Genomic DNA, 22819 nt, shown 5'->3' on the forward strand with positions numbered 1-22819 from the left:
GGTAAAGGACACCGGATTACGCGTTTATATTTTGGATGATGGAAACATTGCAGCCACATGCGATCGCTCTTAAATACACTCTTAATTTGAAGTGTATTAAAATACTGGGGGCCTTAATGAATGTGTAGGAAACTCGAGGAGGCGTCTTACGTTGAAGTGCCAGAGAGTCAGAATGGAGACAACCATGGCGGTCGTCGTCCTGCCTTTGCCGTTAGAGCAGTTGAAAACGAAGGCTGAGCGAGAGTCTTCGGCCAGGGCGCTCTTCATGGCCTCCAACAGCTTATCAAACTCCTGAGAGCAAACGCACACAAACTCAACCTTAAGATCTCTGTATTTGAGAAGTGTTTAAGTGTGTCATTAGGAAGTATAACAACATATAAGTCTGATATTTATTCACAAATTACGCAGAATCTGAGAAGAAAGTCAATAAATTCTCATGGGAATCCAGAAAATTAATGAATAAGAATGAAAAATGTGATCAAATATGAGTGGATGTGGATGTGGTTGTGGTGAATAGCTCGGTAGGACCACTGGAGGGAGCACAAGGCTCATTCATCGTCACCTCATCATCACAATGAGAAACCAAAAGCACCCTGTGAGCTCTTTCTGCACGTTTTGTGAGTACATCCACATCTTTACCTCCTCCCTGGGCGCACAGCAGTCAGACAGAGGGATGCGTTTGTAGACGAGGCCCTGGTGGGAGCTCTTGTGCTGGTTGAAGATCTCCTGCACGGTCAGGCAGCTTTTAAACATCTTCATCTGTTTCTCCTGCTCCAGCGTCACCTCCAGCCACTTCTGAGCTTGCAGGATCTCCTCCTTCAAAGACGTCTCCAGTTTCTGCAGAGACATCGGAGCAATTTCACTTCACCTGCGCGAAAGCTAGACCAAAAATCCTAAAGCTTCTGATGGTAAACCTACCTCTATTAGCTGCGGGTCAGACGATGGGACGGGAATGTGCTGGTCCAGGCACGACGGCTCCCTCGGCGTAAAAATCTGGCCGTTCCCTTCCAGCACCAGCTCCTCCTGCAAGTTGACCCACAACACGTGGCTGTGCTTCCTCTTCTCGTCTGTCAGGTGGGCTAAAACTGCACCGGTCGCCTGCACACAAGAAAGTTTACGATTAGACGGAAAGGAAGTGGAAGTCCGGCTCGAGCATCCTGAGGTGGGCGTGCGAGTGTCCGCCAAATCATCATGAGTCACTTCTCTGAGTCTATTTGTACTCTTGTGAATATTCATGAGTGCAAGGATGCACAATGTGCGAATGAAACGAGAATGAGATCTCCTGTTTCTAGTGTCTTTAGATAAAAGCAGGAGTAAGACAATAAATAATCCCCTTTTCAATCCTTCATGATGATGTTTAGGATTTAAAGTAAAGATGAGAGAATATGAGGGAATCTGCTGCACCTCTGACGTCGGCTGAGCCACTCCGTATATCGGCATCTTGGGCACTCGTCTGAAGTTGACCGCCTTCATCTCCTTCACTGTGCTGAGAACGTCCAGAGCCAAGCACTCGTCGGCAACCTGAGCAGACATGCACATTACGCAAAACATATAAAGAGCGCAGATGATTGCGTAACTGTGTGGGAAGACGATAAGAGATTTGAGATGTGGCGAGTTTATCAGTAATACAAAAACCATGTTTTGAAAACCATGCGTGAACACTGAGAATGCAACTATATCTTGCACGATGAGGGTTTGGTTTCACATTGCAGCCAAAGATCAGAATTGAGATGACGACAGCGACAATCTTCTGTTTCCTCACCAGGACGCGAGCTCCTCTGGTGACCAGCTCGGCCGGGGCCGACAGCTCCGACAGGTCCATGCGGGCCAGCAACCTGTACAGCCACGCGTGGCAGCACATCCACTGGCTGAAGTTGGACACGAAGGCAAGAGGATACTGCAAAAAAGCAACATATAGGTTACAAGATCATTATATATCAATAAAGAAATGTGTATTTAAGGAAGAAACGTTACCTGTTCGTGAAGGTATGCATTAAATACAATCAAGTAGAAGTAGCGCTCCAAGCTCTGCATGGTTCTGTTGAGAAAGTAGTCTTTGGTACTGCTTCCCTAAAAAACAAAGGAAAGCTTCACTATCTGCTCACAGCAGCAGCTCATACTGCTTAACTCGAACATTTACAGACTCTTGAAGCCTTTATCATCACGTCTAAACACTTTATTCATCTACCAGCTGTTCATGTTAACTTTTACTGTAAGTTTTGATCATGATTATTTTAATTTTTGCTCATTTCTACACCAGAAGACATGAAACAAATATGACGATGGGCTGCATGAGTGATTGTGAAATTAAAGAAAGTAACAGAGGAAGAGACGCAACGCCAGATCATGTTGAAAGTCAAGCGTTTGTCAAGGGGTTATTTTCCAGGATTATGACTGTCCAATGTTTCCCATTAGTCAAGCCCTCAATCAGCTCAAGGGCTCATCGCCATCCTTAGATTTCTATCTTACTCTCGCTTTATTTAGCCGAAACATAAACTGAGTAGCGGAGGCTGTTAGAAATCAAGCGTCATCAAGGAATCAGCTTTAAAAGAGGAATTACAGGTTGTCGTCAGCGCTGCCAAAAAGGGTCATCACTAACCTGAATTTGATAATCTTCTCCGATCCCTTCCAGCTTACTCTTGTTCTCGTATATTGCTTCTTTTATGTTGTGCATTTCTGAACACAGGGCGATCGCCTGGTCAACCTGTCAGGTAAAAAAAGACATTTTTACATGTTTTTAACGGCATCAAGTCCTTGAATTAAATAATATAAGTTGAAGAAATGTGTGAAGACACATAAAAATGCTAATTTCTTTCGAAGAATAATAAGAATGTAACTTATTTTCCCCCAAAACTCTTCTCCGTCTCTACACATCCAATACTTCCTGTTTCAAAAGTTAAATTTCCAGACACAAGATGTCTCCTAATTCACTGAGAAGTCCATTTTAAATTCATGTGCGTGTGGCTCAAGTTTCCACATCACTCTTGTGTAAGTTGCGCATTGAACCACAATTGGTTGCCACAGATGTTGTGATGTCACACATGTTGTGTCTTACATTAAGATTTAAGATAAAGGGGGACTTGCTGGTTAACTGGTTAACCTGGTAGGTTAGCGTGGCTCTGCTTTACCTCCTCCATGACCTGTGGCCCATTAGGCAGCTTGTTGATCAGAGACTGGATGACCTGGAACACAGGTTTGGGCTCAGGAGCTGCTGCTGCCTCCTCCACTCTGCAAAACAAGGCAAACCAGCTCAGGTTCCCTTTTATCTGGCATCAGAAAAAGGCTGGAAGAAACCAATTTCTGTGCTGCGTCATTGAACATGATGAAATTTTAAATTGAGTTCTTACTGAGGCTCTGGTTGGGAATCTCCCCTCAGACGATTCATGACCAGTGTGCCCAGGATCATGGCTAGGTTGGTGCGGCCGACGCCCACCTGGCAGCTGAAGAGGAGAGCAGGCAGCCGGCGGGACGCGTCGTGGCCCCGAGACAAGCTGGTGCTTTCCTGGAAAACAGGCAAAATACAGAGGAGACTCTCAGAGATGACCGGTGTTATGTCTGTAATGACATGTCGTTATCGTATCACCAGCGCTAAAGACGGAAATGTTCCCAGGCAAGTGTTGGTTTGTTCATGAAAAGTAAGTTTTTAAAAAATCTGGTTTCTAAAGTCATTTAGCAAAAGTATTCAGAGATATGGAAACTGTGTTTTTAAATGCTACTTGCTCCTCACTTCTCTTTACCGTAGCCGTCTACGACTGTAGCTACTAGCTGTTGTTATCGAGTTAGCTCAGTTAGCTGTGCAGGCAGTTGTCCTATCTAAGCTGACTCAACTTGAATTCAGAGGGAACACAGTTGTATTGTTCTGTTTGATAAGAAAAACCGGTGTAAGACTATTTCCTGTCTTGACATTATGTATGTTTATTTTGTTTATTTTTTAATAAGCTAATAGAGGATGCGAAACGTTGCAGACTAGCCATTCTCTTTATCAGGAGATGAGCTAACTGTGGTCTTAAAAGGAGTAATATGTAAGAATTGGCCACCTGTTGAAGGACGCTCATAAGATCGTAGGTAACCGCTGTAGCTGTAGCTACTAGCTGCGGTTAGCTAGTTAGCTGTGCTGCTAGTGGCATTATTAGCTGACACCAGTCTGAAATAAAAAAGGCAATTAAGCTTATCTGGGTTCAGTTAGGGAGAGAAACTTGAATTCAGAAGGTAAATGTTGTATTTTTCTGTTTAATAAGGAAAATAGGTAGAGGAATATTTCTTGTCTTGACATTTTGTGAGTTAATTTTCTTAATTTATCAGATGAAAAAAAGCTAAGAGAGCTTCTGAAATGACATCTCCCAGCTGAAACTATTCGACTAGGACCGAGCTAGCTGGTTAGCATGCTAACTTCACGAGATATCTCTGCAGCACAACACATATACTGTACATCTTTGACACAATGTCAAAAATGTTATTTCTTCACATTATGCTGATAATTAATTAAGTTTTGAATGTTTTTAACCAAAATTCTTTACATTTTTATGACATATTGCACCTTTAAATCATGTTTAAATCACAGAAGAGGGATGTAAGGGGAATATCCTGTAAGTTATTAATGCAATAAAAAATATGAAGATCTGCCATGCCTGAAAGAAAAGCTCAACAAGGACAATGCCTTAAGTGAGAATTAAAAAAGGAAAGATTGAAAGAGAGACTGCAGCTCCAATCCAAACACTGTTTAAAAAAAAAGCGAGCCACTTTCCAACCACAGGGAACTGGACCGGCTGCTGCAAGTCACTCCAAAAAAGGGCAAAACGAGACGAAAAAGAACATCCTGTGTGAGTGAAGGGCAGGACGGAAACCAGACAGAGCGGATGACCGAAGAGCGGACATAAAATAAGGAAAGACTGCAGGTTTTCTGCCATTTTTATAACCATCACACTTATTAGTGATGGATTAGACACATTCAAACTGCTGCATGTGGATGAGAAAAAGCAACCATGACCTTCTCACTACCTCAGTGAGACAGTCCAGACGCTCTCCAACATATTCCAGACATTAATAACTTTAATAACACATCAAAACAAGAGGAGCAAAACCAAAAAGGGCTATCTGATTGGTGGACTGTTCCCATGATTGACGTTTTCACGTGAGCTTACCCTGAGTATGTTAACAAACGCGTCAAAGTCTTCTTCCATTGGTGCTCCCTCCATTGGCAGTGGTAATCTGTAGTACCTGCAACACAACAGATCGTTACCCGGAGATGAACCCGCGCCTGTGTTGTGTCAATATTGCCCTTATGTAGGTCATAATAACACGCTGCACATACACATCTGACCTAAAGTAAGACTCTACAGCTGAGCTCCCTCACGTAGTGTTTACTAATCTCACAGAGATATTTCGCCTCCTTCAACAAGGGATGATGGTAGGGATGAAAATGTTGGGGTCATTAACCAGAGTTTCTGCAGGTTGCAAGCTAACTTTAGGACTTTTTAAGACCATAAGCCTAACCCTAACCTGAGTGGTGAGTGGGTCGCACCGGGGCCAGACCGCGATAATACTTCGGATGCAAATACAGAACATCTGCAGAAACAATTTTAACTTACTACTTCTGGAAGTTGCTATTTTTTGGATGAGCGGAGACACCACGTATGTCTCTGCAGCATTGCGGCCGCACTGGACAAAGGTCTGGCTGGGGGGCGGGGGGGGCAAAAAAACATTCTGGCTCGTTTGTATTTCTTTAAACAAATCATTATCATCTTTGCGGCGGCACTAAACCCAGGATACAGTTACAGGGGAGACTTGTTTAGCACATGTTGGGGCGAACCCCTGCCATTAAAATGGTTAAATCCCCACAAAAGAAAATCTACCAGCTGCTAGCTTGTTTAGTTTGTATTGTTAGCAACCAGCTGAGGGGAACTTGCCAATTTTCAGTGTGGTTGCTAGCACAGATAGTGTTGTTGTTGTTGTTTACCGTGGCGATGGGGAGTGAACACACAGGTAGAGGAAGGCAGAACCCACATCCCACCACAGTAGCTGGGTGTGCTCCACTAGATTAGTGGTTAGTGCTTCCATGCTGGCTTCATTTTAAGTTAATGCAACTTCATAAAAGTGCCATCAACTTCATAATGCAATCAATTTTTAAACGTGTTAAATATCCCAATATGACATTTTAAGGCCTAAAACTTGATTTATTGGATTTTCATGGACCTGCAGAAACCTTGATTAATGTTCCCCTTAATCCACCAACTGCAATTTTCATCATCATCATCATCGCATCACATACAAACTATGACTATAATAAAACATCCTGCTGCTTTATTTGGACTATAAAACTGCAGTAAAGTCAGAGAGGAGGCCACAGCGCTCTCCTCTGGGAATAATAAATTCTCTTGCCCTGGAAATGTTGTGAGCGGCTCACATCGTCTCATTAAAGCCGACTCTGTTGATCTGATTGCAAACAGGAAGCAGCGATCTGTAGTTTTTACGCCTCCCTCCCTTTCTTCCTTAAAAGCGGGGCAACCGGCCTTTGCGCAAACAAGCGCCACTATTTATAACTCGCCCTGTATATTCTTCTGCAGGCAGCCGCACGTGCGAGCTGAGGAGCTAAGGGCTAATAAAGGGACAATGTAAACAACCTGTAGGCCGGCATGGTGAACATGGGCCTCTTATAGACCTCTTCGGTCACATGGATGTCCTCCTCGCACGTGATGGAGATCTTCTGCGGCTCGTCTTTGAAGAACTCGATGTCGTTGTAGACGTAGAAGACGTTTTCGTTGAGCTTGGCGAAGTCGTGGAGCTGTGGAGGAAGGAAGAGGGGAGCCTTTTAATATGGCTGTGAAATACATATTGCGCCAAAAACCCTCCTTTGTCACACGCAGATGCTGACTAAGTGTTCAGTGTGTTCATCACCTCCTTCCTGACTGTGAGCTCCAGGCCCTCCACCAGCTCCTCCTTCTCCAGGCCGTGGAGGTTCTCATGGAGGTTTTCCTTCCTCCTCGGGGTGTACGGGACAAAGTCGTCATCCTTGTGCAGGAAAACCACCGGCTCCTCTCTCACACAGAAGAATATCACCTCCTGTTTGCAAGACAAGCGTCAAATAATAGCTTTTCTAAAGTACAGAATAACTTTGAGGATGTTTTACTTTTTTTAAAGGATGACGATGACAAGAGACATTCAAAGCTTCATTGGAAAACCTCACAAGGAGCTTGAAATGTACAAAACTGACATTCGATGCAGCCTTAAGTAAATGGCTGCTGCCTTCCAAGAGCAACTGGAAACAATCTGTTGTCATATAACATGCAGCACATGAGTAAGGAGTTTAGAGAGGCCTGATGTATAATTTTGTCAATTTCTTTTCAATTACGGTCAGTTTCTAGCTGCTGTAAGCACAGAGATTTATTTTCCACTGGTCCACACGACCACAACTTTCTGTTTGCTTAGTTCTACAATTCAGCCACAGCCTCCGCTGAGCACTTGACTCCTCAAATATTTACTGACAACACGGCTAGAAAGAGGCCAGGCAGAGCACACAGGCAGCGACACGGGGAGATTAAGGGCATAAAATCTACAGGTCAACATATACACAAGTTATGTGAGCTCATTGTGTGTAAATTCTGCCTGTATAAATGTGTAAATACAAGAAAATAACAGTGACCTCGTGTCCTTGCGCCTGGAGCCTCTGGAGGACCTGTCTGAAGCCGTTCAGGCTCGGCTGACCCATCCCGTACAGCGGGTAGGACCCCTTGACTTGGCGGAAGTTGGGCGCTCCATAGCTGCCCGTGGTATTGAGGACATCTGCCTTGCTGTACACATCCTGGACCATGAAGAACTCCCCCTGGAAAGCAATGCCACAAACTGATTTCATCCGAGAGCATGAACCGAACACATTTCTCCAGCTTCCACTCGAGCAGGCATTAGCATTTGCAAATTAAAGTATATTTTTCAAGTATTAAAGTTTTAAACACCAAAACAAATGGTTAACGAATTGAAAAATGTTTAAATCTCTACTTCTTCTTCCCGTTTCTGTTGGCAGTTAACAAAACTGACACAGTCTGGTTACTCTGTTGTCTCAACAGGTTAAATCTCTGCTCTGCCACCTGCAAATCTCCAAGATTACTTTGACTGCGTTTTAATAAACAGCATGTCAGAATTTATAAACATATTTCACAGTTTCCGTGTCAAGTATAAAGTAACGGCGGTGACAATCAATTCCTGCATCGCTGCATGTTAACTGTCAGATCACTGACAACTAGAACAGGGCTTCAGCTAACAGTTATTTATGTTATTGTTTAATCTGCCAATCATCTTCTCGATTAATTGGTTAGTTTTCTGGTTCAGAAAAAGCCAAAGATGACATCCTAAAATGTGAAAAATGTTCAGTTTTACAATCCAGTAACAATCGACTGATCTGGATCGATCAATCAATGATGAAAACATCCATCCATATCATCATTTTCAAGATGTGCCTTTATTCTTTAAATTCCCCAGACAAACGGAGCATCTCACCAGCAGTCCGCTAACTCGTTGCTCTCACTACGGCACCGCTAGCTGCTCTGTTTCAACAATGTTAGGCTGAAAAAGTTTAAATAGTGAATGCATTTTGTTAAGCTATGGGTAGAGGAAAAGTCTGCTAGCCTCTAGGCTAATTTATGCAATGGTGAAGGCCAGAAGCTCAAGCTAATAAGGGTGTCTTTGCTGCTTACAAGTTCTTCATGTTGGGATTTTTAAGTGGGCAAATGCAGAAAGATAAGTGGTGGCAGCATTTTCTGTAATCGATTGTGTTAAATGGGCAGATGATATCTTCTCATATCAATCGCAGGCGACTGAATTGAAATCGTATCGTAAAAGACATTGTAATATCTGCAAATATCACATCATTGTCCAAAGAAGTAATATAACGTATTGTGATACCCCCCGAGTTTGTCAGTTCCCACGCTCATTTCATCAACATTTCGCATCAACTTTTTTGAATGTTTCCGCTTTCACAAAACTACTGACCTATCTCTACATGTGAGCAGAGGCTGTGGGTTAAGACTGATAAAATACTGCGAGCCTGAACAGACACAGCAGAGGTGACAGAGCAGATCAAAGCCCTGATAGGAGGGTGACAACAATCCGGTTTCAATGGAGGCCTCAGATCATAAAACAGCGCATGACAATGTTCCTGTGCCACTCGGCAATTTGGACATGTGATGTGAAAAAAAAGAAAAGAAATCAGGCTTAAAGACAGGTGAGACCATTCAACGTCTTTCAACAGCGCAGCTTAAGAAGTTTGCCCCTAACCTGCACCAGGTAGTGCTCGGGCATGGTGTCCGATATCCGACCGACTTTGTAGTTCGTCTTGAGGATGTCATCGTGAATCTGAAATTCCTGTCTGCAATTATACCTGTAAAACAAGAGCACAACAGCAGGTCTGGGTGGTAAACAGAGGTCAATTCAATTATCAGCTACTATTTGCCCGGCCTGGATTGACAAATGAGATGATAACGGGGGCAAACACTTCGGCTGGGAGGGGGGGGGATGTCACCACAGTGATCAAAGAGGATTAACACCCAATTGTGAGAACGCGGATTCGGGGAGGGACTTACGTGATGACGACAGGTGCGACTTTGTTGGTGATAATGGACTTGGCCTTGTTGTTGTGGATGTTGACTGTCTGAAAGGGGCTCATGCTAAGAGACTGCCTGCTGTCGGCCATCCCGTTGACATGGACACTCTCAAGTGGCGACGCTACGGAAACAGGCTGTGGCGCGGCACTGGCAGTTGTACCCATGCTCCACAAGCAGCTGTGAATGACATCGCAGCGGACTCAGAAACAGGAAGCAAACACACTCACACACATAACACACACTGTGGTAACACAGGGAGTATATTTGAGGAGCGACAGCACCTACAGGCATACCAAACGTGTGAAAAGCTATTCAGTTGTCTCACACTTCCACACTGAAGTGAAAAATGTTGTTTTACTGATTTTATATAAAGAACACATGAATGCATTTTCAGGTAACATACAGATTTATGGCAATGTCAGTCTCTATCTCAGGCCCCCCCCCAAAGTGGCGTTATAAGGATTTAAAGTAACATAAAAAATGACTATAATGTTTTTGCTGTTTGATTTTTGTGGTAAAAATGATCTTTAAATGTGTAAGGTCACTAGTTATCAATTATTTTTTATAGTTGGAGCATGACAGGCAGAGTGACACTTTCCGCAGGAAGTTAAATAGTTAAAGGAACAGGGATAGTACCATTCTGCATCTGAACAATACAATACAATACAATACAATACAATACAATACAATAGGTGCTTGCTTTTATCCAGTGACCAACCATTGACCTCTTCATGCAAAACCCTCCTTAAGCACCACATGGGTCAAAATCGAATCGTATTAATTTCCTGTTATTTTAGGGTTAAAAAAAGTTCAATTATTTGTCATTTTACAACGACATGGTTGTAAAGTGAAACTGAGTAGGGATGCTAACTTTAACCTTATGTTTACATATCATGTACAGTTATATTTCACGAGATATTATACATTTTTTAAATGTAAAACTATTGTAAAACCAAAGAACGGCGGGAAGGAATAACAGCACAACATTCCCCCTAGCCAGCAGCCATTTAGCTTAGCTTAGCATAAAGAAAAAATAATTCAAATGATCAACAAAATATGAAGAATTAACAATTTTGACGTAATGCAAAAGACATCTGTGTATTCTGTTGCTAGGATATTTATTGAAGTTTGCATGCTAACCAGCTAGCCTATAGCCATTTTAAACCTGAAGAGTGTATAAAGCTCTCCCAGTCTGGGCAGAGCCATCAAATACAACCACTAGCTGCACGGTTAGCTGAGCTTACTAGCTAGCGACAGCTACAGTTAGCAGCAGTTAACGGCTATGTTTTGAGCATGATTTCGACAGGTGGCTAATTCTTACAAATGTACCTTTAAACCCGATATGAAGCATTAATCAGTGAGCTTATGGGGTGCTGTAAGATAGTTAGCTTTGGACAGAGCCAGGCTTGCTCTTTCCCCCCATTTCCAGTCTCTGTGCTAAGCTAAGCTAACTGGCTGCCGCTAACTGTTGCTTCATATTAAAACACACAGACAATAAACCGATGCCAATAAACTAATAAGTGCATTTCCCCAAACGTAAGAGTTGTATTTTTAATGTGGGTTCTTCAGAGCCTTATCATTCGTACAAATGTTTATTTTATCTAGCAGCTGAATCTAAAACCTGTAAATATGATTAACTATTGTGTCAAACTGCTCCAGCTGGTATTTCTGATATACTACATGAGATAAAACAGAACAGATGCAACCTGTTAGATGCCTCTGTATGTGCCAAACAAGCAGTTAAGGCTGTGTGATAAATCAGTTTTATTCAGTTTTGTGACTCTTCAGAACATGCAGAGGTTCAGCCAGTGACTCATGAAATCCCCCTTTACAAAACATTAATTACACATCTCAACGATTTAATCAGACAGTGTTTATATTTTAATCGTACCACTTGATACGGAGCACTCAGACCCCCACACGAGCCAGCCACAGGTTTCAACCAACCCTCCTCCGCTCTGAATAAACAGTGAGCTTTGCAGGGAGCTCTGCAGATAAACAAACGAGCCTTCCGACAAGCCACACTGCTTCTCGGCATCACTTCATAGCATGTAGCTGCTCAGGAAGCTACAGCGCCAGAGAAACACACATAAACCCTTAGACAATACACAGAAAAAGCGTAGTACGTCACCCGACACAAACTCATACTGTAACACCGGAGCAGCCGAGCGTAGACCAAAAGCAATCAATCCAACATCAAAAATCTACTTGATGGGACACAGCTGAGGGGTACGGCAGGGTTGACTCTTGCCGCCAGAGCTCAAAGCACCTCTGTGTGATCTCCAGCTCTGAACAGAGCCGACTCTCATTGTGCAGAGAGGATCTGTGGAGAGAGAAGTGCCGGTGAGTCACCCCCTTTCTCCTCTTTGTTGCATCTGGAGGTGAGTGGGCAGGTCAACCTTGTACTCCGAGACCTTTTGATTCAGTAGGGAGTCTCTCTTCACACAAGCACAACAGGGAAGACGACATATTGATTTTTTTCCTTTCTTTTTTTTATTACTTTGTCTGCTGGCATGGCTAAAAGAGATACACTCTGAAATGTTCTCCAGCTTGACTTGAATAACTGTACGGTTTTAGGAAATATGCTGTGAAGTAACTGCGGAGTAAAAAAGAGGCAGAATCTTTTCCTAAGTTCCATAAAAGGAAGCTAAGTTTTCAAGAATACTGCGCTCCCGCTGCCCAGATCTATTTGAGTCCTCACCACACACCAAAAGCATCTCTGTCACCATCATTTTGTGACTACCACAAGAAAAACAACAAAAAGCCTTCCACACTGCAAAAATCCACTAAAAATCTGGCATCTTACGTGTGAGATGAGGAGCGATCTGTGCCTCGAGATCCTTTTCTTTGCTGCTTGTTTTCCGCCATGGTCCAAAAGGAGTGTGAGAACTTGGCATCACATCCAAAAAGAAAATCTTCCCTCTTTTTAGATGCCCTTGCCCACCCCCAGTCGGTGGGAAACACCCCTCGCGGGAGCTCAAAGTGCCCGGCTGCTTGGCATCGGGCAAAGAAAAACTTGAGGAGTGTTCAAACGGCGTCCTCCTCGTACTATCTCCTGTGTGATGTGAGGGAGTAGCTTCATGCAGGAGACTCGAGTCTCTACGGAGGGGACCGGGGGAAGTAGTGGTACATCTGGCAGCCAGATGGCCAAAGTTCAGCTCCCTTTCACAGGGACAGGCTGCGCACAAAGACGACACAGTTGGCTCTCGTACTGTACAGCGAGCATACGAAGGAACATGCTGGAATGATAACCGAGTCGAAATGTATCGAAATCATTTATCGGGCAAAAAATGCCAAATATGTGTCGGTTACAGCTTCTCATATGTGAGGATGGTCTGCTTCTCTGTGTGTTAACCGATTATTTCATATTTTTGGTTTTGGGCCAGGAGTCGACCGATATGGCTTTTTCCAGGGCTGATACCAAAACCAATTATTAGAAATCAAGAAGTCTGAAAACCGATATCTGGGACCGATATTCATAAAAACTCTTCTTCCTCTCTTCCTACATATACATTTCAGGTACTTTACATGAGTATTTCCATTTTCTGCTACTTTATACTTCCTCTTCCTCTCACATTTGATACATTTAGTTACTAGTTACTTTGCATATTCAGATTATTAAGGCTATTAATTGTGACGTGTTACCAATCAGTTAGTCTTGGACGAGACATTGTGTGAGAGGATGCTGCATCAGAGCCAAATGAGGACATCATTTTATCAGCAATCTGATTAAAAATTACCGACACCAATAATCGGAAAATGCTGAATATCGGCCCAGATAATCGGTCTACCCCTATTTTGGACCGTTGGTCAGACATAAAGACGTCAACTTGAGCTCTGGGAACTTTTCTTGGTATTACACAGACTAAACAAAAGATACTATCTTTCTGTATCTCAATGTTGCACATTACTATTGGTATTGCTCAAGTTTCAAGATCAATATTTCATGTCAATATCAGGAGCTGAGTGCATCAGGACAAGGTTCCCACACCTTCTTAAACATCAAATTCAAGAACTTTTCAAAAGGTAGTTCAGTCCCTATTCCCCTCAAAATCAAGAACCCAACGCAGCATAGTTTGAGACACTGATCAAGGATAATTACTATGAGAACAGGATTTTTTAAATTGAAAAATAGCAGGATTAACAGAAGCTCACCGAAAATAAGAAAAAAAACAGAATGACACCTTGGACAATATCCTCAAAACTGGTGTTTCATTGATGTGCCATGGGCTTAATACTGCTGACAAACCAATCCACCAACCAACCAGCAGACACACGCAAATAAATAACCTCCTCGGCCGAGGCACAAAATGTATTCAGTCAAGCCCTTTCCATGTCCCATGTCTATTTCTGTCAGTTGGGTGCCATTAGACCAAACCAGCAGAAGAGGGTACGACGAGATGACAATGAAAAGCGCCAGTCAAATCTCAAAACCGTTCCCTTGAGTTCATCCATGATGAATGTGGAAAAACTGATGGAGATATTCAAATCTGTTCCGTGTATTAATACTCATCGTTCCATGCATTTTCCATCTCCCCAGTGGAGCAGGAACTTCAGTAGATTTATCGATACAATAACTTTTCCACCAAACTTTGTTGAGACATTCGAGTCCTTTTTCAGATTTCTAATGTTTCCACTCAGATATAAAACAGGTGAATGGAAAGGACCCAACTGTCTACTCCTTATTTAAGACATCTATGGCATGCCTGTTCTGGAAGAGGGATCCATCATCGTTGCTCTTCCTGAAGTTTCTTCTTTTTTCCCCATTAAATTAGTACGTTTAGGGACTTTTTACTGATCCAAACCACGGGTCTAATGATAGAGGGTGTTGTCTGCTGTACAGATTGTAAAGCCTCTTGAAGCCCTTTGAGACAAATTTAGACCCGACCTGAAATACTCTAACTATAAGGCCAGGAACCTGTCTGTCTGTTTGTTATTCACATATTTCGAGAACCATTCATCTGATATACATCACAGGTGGCAGGTTTGTGGTTGGATGCACGAGGAAGTGCAGTGTCAAATTTCATTCATGTTAATACATAAATACATAAACAGTGAATACACAGTGTGCAGCAGCAGCAGCAGCAGCAGCAGCAGCGGTGTGGCTTCACTGCTCCGCAGACTCAGGCTGGGCTGATCCCTCTCACGTGATCTCACGGGGAAGCAGCCGTAAACAAAAAGGAGATTAGCGAGGCGCAACAACTTGCAGCGAGAAAAGATTTTAAGTTTCTGTCAACACTAGCATGCCGGCTAACGTTAGCCTCAAGGGCTTGGATGTTAATCAGCTGCTCCTGGGTGCCTCTCCCATTGCTTGTTTTGGCCCCCGCTCAGAAAGAAACCATTCAATCATCCAGATTTGACATTGCAATTATCAAACATGTTTGATATTATCGGGGCGGCCCCGGTGAGTCTTGGAGCAGTTCAGGAGGCTTAAGACTGGATCTGTAAACCCCTCACATTACCAGATAATATGTGCCAGACTGCATGTAGCCCTGCAGTAGCAGCAGTAAAAAAATAAACAACTGCAGCCTGAGTGTCATGTCTTCTGCTTTAGTGAAAAAGCAACAATAAGTTTAGTACGAAACATAATAGATATGAGATGTCTTCTGCGTGTCCTTGACTTCCTATTTGGACTCAAAACAGAGCTTACAGTCTGTGCATTCCTCACAGTAAAGAGCATTTACGTAGCAAACCCTTTTCAATCTCTGCCACTTTAAGGACATTTAATCAGTAGGTTTCCTTTGCCCACCACCACAGTCATGCATGATAATATGCACGTCCCTCTACGAGGCTCAGTCGAAGGCTATAAAACACTCTGACAGCAGATTCTCCCCTTATCCTCACAAGAACTTCCTACATCTTAACCGATGTGATGTTGTTATTTGTGAAACGTGTTAAATGACCTAACTGACGCTTCCTGACTTCGGCCGCACAGTCCTGCAAAGGAAACGTGACATCATTAACGCTGCAGCTTGCTCCCTGAAACTAGACCATCATAAACCCTGCTCTGTCTTACCTTACAATCTGTCACCTCTGCTGCGAGACCATGGCGCGCACACACACACACACACACACATACACACTTTGATGACGGAAGTTCAAACTAGACACAACCTCAGCCACACTGATTTCAGCCTGGGCAGGCCTGGTGTAGCAGGCGGGCAGCTGGGGCGGAGGCCTGAGTAGAAATAGCCCTCAGTCATAAACATCCTCCTGGAGATCCAATCAAGGCAACTCATCAGAGAGGCTGTTTATCCCACATGTCAGCCAGAGCAGTGAGCGGCCAATAAAATGACAAGACAAACTCGGATGTCCTTTGCAGCAATACATAAAGACCAGACAAAGATGAGATGATCTTGAGTTCACCTTTTGTGTGTTTCTACACTGGCCAGCCAGGTCGTGAAGCAGCTGGTTGGGCACTAATATTTAAATCCACCGATTGCACAGTAAGAATAAGACCATGGAAACTGGAGCCTCCTGCCAGCCTACCAGCATTGCTCCATTCAGGGCCGCCCCATTTAAATTCAGCCGGTGTCCCAACTTTGCTGTAGCAACGTCTTCAGACAAAAGGGTCTGAGCGCAGACAGGAAGGAGCGTGCAGCTGCAGGATGCATCTGTTGGTGGCCCCGAGGAAGGATGCAGAGCGCTCTTCATTCACAAGAGATGCAAGGGGTTCAAGGGAGATGGGTATCACTTCGTAACGCTTTGGGAGATCTTTCAACACGGCTTCCCATATCAAGATGGAGAAGGGAGCCGCGAGCGTCGCGCAAAAAACACAAAACAAGTCAAAGTTCAATGCTACTTGCTTACTTGGCAGCGTCGCTCATCCTATTCAAGGATCCTGGGCATTTCTGGTCTCCAAGGAAGCCACTCGTTCAGTCTGCCAATGTTATGTTTGAAAGACTGCTGGCTGCACAAAACCACATAATGAAAGGCGGCGTAATATGAATGCATCACTTCAGAAGCAGCGCCACATATATGTGCCTCAGATTTCATTTAATTCGGTGTAATGAAATCAGAGCCGTATGTGTAACAATGCTACCCACGCTCTCCCAATCATCACAGGATACCGGACCACCAAACCATTCATCGCGACCCAGTCACACACACCCCCCCCCAGGCAGAGGAAGCGTGTGCACACCTTGACAGGAAACGCTTAGTTGTACTCTCTGAAACTTCCTCCCTGCAGCTGTACACATATTTCACCAATGAGGTGAAGGGTTACATACAGGCGTGATTCCACAGGACATTGCTAGTTCCTGAGCTAAATATCAGTGGTGCTCGGAAATGAGCTCAGCGCTTCCTCTGCAGAAAATCTTTTTTGTTTTTCCTCCTCCCCTGAACCGTTCCAAAGACCTCATTGTGTGAGTTTGTGTCAGCTTTACAGCTCCGATGTTTGTTTTCGTCCAAAACAAATCGCCCGGCAGCAGCCTGGACAGAAAGAGACTGTGGCAAAGAGGAAGCCATGCATCGATGCATTGTTCAAGGATGCAATTTTCCAAAATCTGATCGAACTATAGACAGATAGTGCAGATAAACAGACTGAGCGCACAGTTTTTTTTTCTTCCAGTTAAAGCAACGAATCTATGGGGACAAAACAAACCATGTTACAGCAATGAATAAGACATAAATCACATGAGTAACCTTTAGCCTTCCACATTCCTGCTTTCATCACAGCTTGACGCTGAGCTGCTAAAAAGGGTGTGCAAATCTATTTTTTGAACCCTGCCTGTAATTTATTTCACTTCAAGATGGCAATTTTATCCCCCTATGATTTCCAGGCTGCAGTAATTTGCCTTTCCTTTTTTTTTTTCTACAAACCCAAGCGTCTCACCACAATATTCTGTCGGCACCGTCAGGGTGGCTGACAGCAGTTTTTATTTGTCAAACCCCTGGGAGAACGTCTCCAACGGACCAATTTGTTAGCATGTTTGGTTTCGCTCGCCACTCAGACTGAAACGGTAAACTTGTGCGTCAGTATGCAAACACATCCTGACTGACTTTGCAGCTGCATTTTTCTAAGTTGGCGTGGGAAGCCAGAATCCTGTCAAACAGGCACTGGTCCTCCTGTTAATGGAATGAGAGCTGATAAACACTTCAGAGGAGAGAGCAGGCATCACATGCCAGGAAGAATGTAATCCATGTAGCTATGTGGACATCAGACATGACTGGTGTTGGAGAAGAATGTGTAGCTTTTATATTCCACGATAAATCAAGATCATTCTTAGTTTGAGACGTTTAGATAGTTTGGTTTTAAATCAGAAATAAAAAAAATCACACATATTTCCTTTTGGGTCACACCGATGACATTTTCTAGCGACCACAAGCTTGCAACAGGACGCAGGTATCATAACGCAAAGTACCACAACAATACCTGACATTCAGCTGATCAGTCCTCCATCCGAGAGGTGCTCAAGTCTCTAAGGAACGCAATGAAAAAAACAAAAAAACAGACAACAGGCGGTTAAAAATAACCAAAATGACAGCTCTCCCGACAGGCAGCGGCACCGGTCTCAGTCAGACATCCTCTCTGGCATCTCTCTCTCAATGATCTGTGAGGCAATCTGTCTCTGCCTGCTGATCACACTACTGCAGACGGCGGTGGCGGTCTTGCATCATTAAGGCGTCCTTATAAAGCGAGTCAATGAATGTGTCCTTTAGTGAGGACAGATCCCAGACAGGCACTCAGCAGGGCAGGCAGGCAGGAGGAGGGAGGAGGAGGCGGAGGAGGAGGGAGGTGAGGGACACAGCTCTACCGTCAGGGTGCTCCTTTTTGCTGTTACTTTTTTGCATGCATCCCCTGTACATGAGGTGCAGGGCTGCTCGCGCATGCTGGCGTTTGTGTGGATGTGTAAAGAGGATGTGGGGGCGGACCCAGAGAGGCTTACTCATCATTCGCTCCACTATCCAATCACTACCGGAGCCTCCTGGCAGCACGATGCCTCCCACACATGGCAGACCTTTTAACAAGTGTGTCAAAGGCAGAAAATAAACCTTCACTTATTAAACCAATCAAGCCGTTCACCCCTCACCAACGTGATGCAATGTAATGTGGACCTGCCAGGGAGGCTGGCGATCGGTGACAACTGCACACAGATGACATCACATAAGCCTAATTCACTACGATGCTGTAATCACTCTGCTCATTAGTGGTTAACACATGCCATGTTGAGGGCAAACAGGCTTACAGCTGGGCAAATACTTAGATTTAAGCTTCAGCTGCGAGGGGGTGTGTGCTCTGCCTCTTGTAGTCGTAACCCTGAGGTCAGACCATCTCGAGTGTCCTGTTTCGTGCTGCAGGCTGTATGAAGCAAGAACAAAAGCCAGCAGAATACCTGACTTCGACTGTGACTCCGACGACATCAAGCCTATCTTGCCCGTGAGAAAATTCTCTCACAGGAGAGTGTCACAAGATGTTGTCTAATTTCAGCTTATTTGCAAAAGTGGCGAGCAGGATTTCGAGATATGGATGTAAAATCTACTGCTGCCACACCTGTTCCTTCCTTCCTGCAGCAGCGCGAGCCGAGACTCTGATGTTTCTCACAACACAATGTGAAACAAGACCCTCCCGTGGCTTCGAAAAACCTCAGGACGGGAATGAATCAATCAAGAGAGTGAGCAATCACGAATCATATAAATCAGAGCCAAATATCGAGAAGCAAGTAGTTGTCCAGTAGCAGCGATGGAATGTAATAAAGTACATTTACTCAAGTACAATACGATTTTGAGGGACTATTTTCTGTTACATTAAACTTCCACTTCACAAGTTACTTTTGGTACTTAGGTACAGAGACTTTTACTCAAGTATTATTCGTATGAATGACTTTCACTTCGACCAAAGTAATACTTTAACACCCTATCTTTACTTTTACTCATGTATGACTCTTGGGTACACTTTACATCACTGTCTAGTAGAGGTAGGGCTGCAACTAATGTGTATTTCCATTGATGATTAATCTGTCGCTTATTTTCTCATTAATAGATAAGTTGTTTGGTCTATAAAATACTGGAAAATGGTGAAAAACGTCAAGATGACGTCCTCAAATGTCTTGTTTTGTCCACAACCCAAAGATATCCAGTTTACCGTTGTAAAGGAGTGAAGAAACCAGAAAATTTTCACATTTAAGAAGCTTTAACAATCAGAGAATTTTGACTTTTTTGATATAAAAGATTATCAAAATAGTTGAGAATGAATTTAAAAGTTGACTGATTAATCGTTGCAGCTCTACTAGTAGTCGTCACTGAAATTTAAGGGAAATAAGGCACCAAAAAAGCTGTTAAATGACACATTCGGTTTCTCTGACAAGTTAATTTCCGTCGATTTGAAGTGTGTGGTTGTTCCTTCCTCTCTCTCACATTCCTGATGGGAGGGAAGAAAAAAAAAAAAGGAGCGTACAGCTAATATCACCTGTCTTGTCCAAACACTTTCTCAGGTCTGGTGTCTGTCTTAGTCAGAGATAGTGGAGGGAAATATTTCACCTGGGACAAAGTTCAGCTCCTCGGAGTGTGAAGACATTATTGGAAAGTCAGTGTTTTTCCATTCAAGCTGTATCAAAAACAAATGACAGCAAGATGACCCAAAGGGGCACGTTTTAAGGGATATTAAATATTCTTGAGTTCTTTAATGTACTCGAGTCCAGTGATCAAATATGACACCTTGTGGTAAAAATAATCCATTGCACTGAGGCGTGTACACAAGGTTCCCAGGCACTGAGACACAGATGTTCATTATCTTACGACAGCTTTATCAAACAGGTGTTTATACAATAATCTGGCACAACGTTACGGATACCAGGGCGTAAGGAAAGAGGGGTGGTGTTCAGCGTACAGACTGTAAAGCCTCCTGTGTCACTGAATAATGATTCTGGGCTATATGAATAAACTTGACAACACTATTTTAAAGGCTGCGCCAATTAAATCAAAGCAAAAAGACTCAAATTTATAAAGAAAATCAACCATTTCTGCGTTTTTAGGGGGTTAAACATGCCTAAATAATCCCCAAACCTAACTGGACCCATGTTTTGAGTTCCTATAACTCATAAATACTTCATAATAAAGCAACATTTCACAAGTTAAGCCTGGGAGGAGCAACGTTTCTGATCTCTTATCAAGAATAAACAGCTCAATCATTTATGATCCGGGCGTCCATTGATGGAGGAGTTTCACGCTCTCGCTCTTGATTAATTGTGATGTCCGGCGGTTTGATCTGCGCTCTCGCTTGTCAGCAGCCAGTTTCTGTCTCACTTCTCCCCCCGGGGATGTAAAGGTAAAGTGATATGAGCGATATGAGGAGACTGATCCCAGCTGCACGGGTTAAAAAAAAAAATAAATCTAACAAAAGGGCCGGGACTGCAAAACATCAAAGCATAACATCATGTGCTTTGTCTTACTGACTCTGTGCACATAATTAACATTAGACCTAATGGGAAGAATGAACATGTCTCGGTACATTTCATGAAGGTTGATCACGACAAGATTAAGTGTTGTATGTTTTAGTAAGATATTTGCATTTTTTATATATATATGTTGGCTATAACATTGTATAATTCAGCATGGAAGGTCATTTTTTTGATTTTTGGAAACAATAAGTGTGACAAAAGAAGTTTAAGCCTCCACTAACTAGCTTTTCAGAGCTTTCAATCCCATCTCTCAGTCTTCTTTAGTGAGGAAGCGAGTCAATGGATCTCTAAGTTGAAATGATTTTGTGTTCACTAGGACAAATCTAACAGTATATGAAAAATACATTAAAGTCAGTGAACTGCTTGCAGAGTTGTGCACAAATGTTCTCCGAAAGTGCTGAAATGTGCCTTTGATAATGTCCTACATCAGTAGGCTTCCACACACCGAGGGGCACGCCAAAGTTTCAAGGTACACTTGTATTCATATCTCTATAACACGTGTTATCTTATCACTCTGTACATGTTCAAATGATCTATTAATGCCAGATAAAGTCTGCCAAACATGGGGCTCCCTGGAAGGCTTTTTAGGATAGTATTAATTAGGAAATTAAAGGGGCAGAAACACAGAAATATTAATTTTTCCATAACTGAAGCTGTTCTTAGAGATAAATAAGGTCCCGAGACTCACTGTTTGAAGCTAGGAAGGTGGCAGGGTCCGCCACATATAAACAAAGTAAAACTGTGTTGTCCTTCAAGGTCAGTTTGTTTATTCAGTCATGAAAACAAAGAGTGTTTGTTCCCCAAAACTACATACAGCACCTTTAATGCGTTCACAGCACTGATACAAGCCTCGTAAATCATAAACTCATTTGTTACTTGCCTTACAGTTGCATTTTCACAACTTTGGCTGATAATGAGCACAATCTGCAGGACAGGTCATAGTTGATCACTGACTAGATGCACAATACAGTGCAGGCATGGAGAGTGTGTGTGGGGGGGGGGGGTTGGGGGATGCCAAGCACATGTGTGCCCCATCAAGCACACAAATACCTCACATCATGATGAAAATATCTTTTCCTCGGCTGCAAATACTCACAATGCACAATCAATAAAGGGCATCAAATGCTGTTAAAGAGCGCTATCATCCAAACACGACACGCGACTGTGCACTTTTTTCAGTCTGCCGTGGCTCGTTCAACAACAGCCCGTAAACTTTAAAGCTACTCACCATTTCAGCACACGGCGGGTGAAGAAAACATGATTTCAACCCGAGAAAACATGTTTTCACAGCTCGGTGTGTCCTCTGCTGGGTGTGTGGGCTGAGGAGGAGGATGTGCGCCGCTTTCTCTTCACAGCGCTGGAAAAAACGTCCATTGATGTTTTTTTTTGTTTTTTTTGCTCCTTTCTCGGGAAATTTACGAGGAAAAGGATTTCGCTATGTGAATAAAGACGGAGAGCGCATGCGCAGTCTGCGGTCATCCTCGGATGCTCTGCGCTGGTCTCTCTCTCTCTCTCTCTCCAATTATTCTCATCTAAACCTGAATTAAAACATTCATTATTCAGCTTTGTGACACTGTGGGCCGATGTGTTTTATCTTAACATGCAAATATCAGTTGTCCAACACTTACAACTGTATAAATATTATAGGAATATTCGCATTATAGGAGTGATAATGCCATAAAAGTATGGTTAAGTTGCTTAAACTTCAGAAAATTGGCCATAAGAAGCTACAAAACTCTATATGATCAGTGTTTGCAGTGTTGTAAAATGTAGCCAGAAGTCCTGCTTGAGTAAAAGTAAAGATTTACTTTGGCAAAAGTGAAAAAT

At 43.2% G+C, this 22819-nt stretch overlaps 1 protein-coding gene across 2 annotated transcripts in view; it reads right to left on the reverse strand.

The window, feature by feature from the left end:
* The window catches only part of pald1a (phosphatase domain containing paladin 1a), a 56151-nt gene extending 33768 nt beyond the window's left edge, over positions 1–22383 (reverse strand). Inside the window, exons 1-16 of one of the 2 annotated variants that reach the window (XM_073489693.1) lie at positions 17968–18286; positions 9573–9770; positions 9268–9370; positions 7640–7819; positions 6895–7059; positions 6621–6781; positions 5142–5217; positions 3348–3502; positions 3129–3228; positions 2600–2704; positions 1975–2070; positions 1763–1897; positions 1405–1521; positions 919–1098; positions 640–837; positions 151–291 (exon numbers count right to left, since the gene is read on the reverse strand). In XM_073489693.1, coding sequence (XP_073345794.1) covers positions 151–291; positions 640–837; positions 919–1098; positions 1405–1521; positions 1763–1897; positions 1975–2070; positions 2600–2704; positions 3129–3228; positions 3348–3502; positions 5142–5217; positions 6621–6781; positions 6895–7059; positions 7640–7819; positions 9268–9370; positions 9573–9757 — 2097 coding nt within the window. In that variant the 5' untranslated portion in view covers positions 9758–9770; positions 17968–18286. Of the gene's footprint in view, positions 1–150; positions 292–639; positions 838–918; positions 1099–1404; positions 1522–1762; positions 1898–1974; positions 2071–2599; positions 2705–3128; positions 3229–3347; positions 3503–5141; positions 5218–6620; positions 6782–6894; positions 7060–7639; positions 7820–9267; positions 9371–9572; positions 9771–17967; positions 18287–22220 lie in introns of those variants that run through there. The other variant, XM_073489694.1, reaches the window with a different exon arrangement.
* Between the last annotated feature and the right edge of the window lie 436 nt (positions 22384–22819).

This window comes from Pagrus major, chromosome 20 (assembly GCF_040436345.1).
Source record: "Pagrus major chromosome 20, Pma_NU_1.0".
NCBI classification, from domain to species: domain Eukaryota; kingdom Metazoa; phylum Chordata; class Actinopteri; order Spariformes; family Sparidae; genus Pagrus; species Pagrus major.